Below are 2,237 nucleotides of genomic sequence, written 5' to 3' on the forward strand. Positions count from 1 at the left end.
CGAAACTCTCGTATACGGCGTCGAAGGCGGCAAGTTTAGAAGAGATGATCGAGGAAACTAAAATGGTCAAGAAGTTCCTTTCAAGTCTACCCTGAAGTAAGTTTATTCAAATTATTGCATCTTTTGAACAAACTTTGGATCTCAAAACTGACGTGGTGGGACGTTTAAAAGCATACGAGGAGCGCATTCGGGAAGAAGACATGCATTCCGAAACCCAAGGTAAGCTTATGTTTTAAAGGTCTGAATCCTCAAGTAGTCGGTACAATGATCATGAGTCCACTCGTGGAGGTTGTGGACGTGGAGTCGGCCGAGGACGTGAAAAGAAATGCAGATGGTTCGATTAATAAATATAAAGCAAGACTCGTGGCAATGGGTTACATACAACAACCCGGAGCCGATTTTGATGAGGTATTTGCTCCGGTGGCGAGACTTGAAACCGTCCGTATGCTCATTGCCATTGCAGCTACCGAGGGATGGCAATTACATCATTTGGATGTAAAGTCGGCATTTTTACATGGGGAGCTACAAGAAGAGGTGTTTGTTTCTCAACCAGATGGGTTTGTTAAACCCGGGGAGGAAAACAAGGTCTACAAGCTAACCAAGACTTTATACGGTTTGAGGCAAGCACTATGGGCATGGAATACCAAGTTTGTCGGTATTCTAACGAGTTTGAATATTGTGAGGTGCTCGTAAGAACAAGCGGTGTATCAGAGATTGATTTGAACGGGTTTGAAAATTGTGAGGTTCTCGTAAGAACAAGCGGTGTATCAGAGATTGATTGGAACCGATATTATTATTGTTGGCGTGTATGTCGATGATTTGGTCGTTATGGGTCCAAATAACGATCACATTAATCAGTTCAAACTTGTGATGTCCAAGAAGTTTGAAATGTCTGATTTGGGAATGTTCACTTACTATCTCGGAATCGAAGTCTCACAGTTGGAGAGATTCAAATCCATCAAAGTGCTTATGCTCGAAGGGTATTGAAAGAAGCTGGGATGGAGGATTGTTATTCTAAAGGTGTACCAATGGATCCTAATGTTAAATTGCCTAAAGCCGAGGATGATGTTGATGCAGATGCAACGGATTACTGAAAGTTGGTTGGGTGTCTTCGTTACTTGTTAAACACTCGACCTGATTTAGCGTCTTCGGTTGGCATGGTTAGTAGATATATGCAAACTCCAAAGAAGTCTCACTTGGAGGCAATTAAACAAATTCTTCAGTTTATTCAAGGAACTGTTGGATGGGGGATCAGGCATAAACGAGGTGGATCAAAGGAGTTGATCGGGTATAGTGATAGTTTCCATAACATTGTTGAAGACGATGGAAGAAGCACTACCGGTCATGTGTTCTATTATGGGGGAGCTCCGATTTCTTGGTGCTCACAGAAGCAATGCACCGTAGCGCTTTCATCATGTGAGGCAGAATACATGGTGGCGAGCTCAGCTGCGGGACAAGCCTTATGGTTAGGTGAATTGTTAGCGGAATTGACCGGAAAGAAATTTCAAGAAGTGGTGTTAAAGATTGATAACATATCGGCGATTGCCTTGGTTAAAATTCCCATTTTTCATAGTCGGAGCAAGCGCATAAAGTCCCGATTTCACTATATACGGGAATGTTTGGAGCGGAAGGAGTTAGTGGTGGAGCATATTAGTGACAAGAAACAACGAGCTGACATTCTTACAAAAGCACTTGCGAGAATCAAGTTTGACGAGATGAGAAGATTGCTCGGTGTTGAAGATCTCCTAGTTTCGAGTCAGAAATTAAGGGGTGATTGTTGGTAATTTTCATATTACTAGGCCCGTCACGTGTAGGTGACCTATTGGGCCTATGGAATTCATTAATGATGTAATGGGTTTATGGGGTTATAATTAGGCTTTTTATTTGGTAATTACTTGTTGACCATGTTATGGTCTCCCTATATATACATAGCCATGTTAGGGTTATTGTATGCGTGAGAGGGATTATTGTATTCAAGTTTTGTGCTAGTTACTTGATTATAATAATACGTGAGTTTACCCTAAATATTGTGAATATTGTGTGCTCGTTTGTGTTTCCGTTATTAATTCGTTCTTGATGCCCTCTACCCGAAAATATAATAGAAAATAACTAAAACAAATAAGCGTGTCTTTCTAAACATTGACCCATGCACTTATCAAAGCCAACTCCATACATGTCCTTTTCAGTGTTTTTCTTTTCTGTAGTTGTTTTCAGCTGTGGTTGTGTAATGGTTCTGG

At 41.1% G+C, this 2,237-nt stretch overlaps 1 protein-coding gene across 1 annotated transcript; it reads left to right on the forward strand.

Moving 5' to 3' along the window:
* The first annotated feature begins 1,157 nt into the window (after positions 1-1,157).
* LOC143529820 (secreted RxLR effector protein 161-like) lies at positions 1,158-1,784 on the forward strand. Its single transcript, XM_077025524.1, has one exon. It carries the CDS (start codon positions 1,158-1,160, stop codon positions 1,782-1,784), a length of 627 nt encoding a protein of 208 aa, XP_076881639.1.
* The last annotated feature ends 453 nt before the right edge of the window (positions 1,785-2,237 follow it).

Source organism: Bidens hawaiensis, unplaced genomic scaffold, assembly GCF_021521415.1.
Source record: "Bidens hawaiensis isolate Kalapana, Puna unplaced genomic scaffold, B.hawaiensis_p1.1 tig00008759_1, whole genome shotgun sequence".
NCBI lineage: Eukaryota > Viridiplantae > Streptophyta > Magnoliopsida > Asterales > Asteraceae > Bidens > Bidens hawaiensis.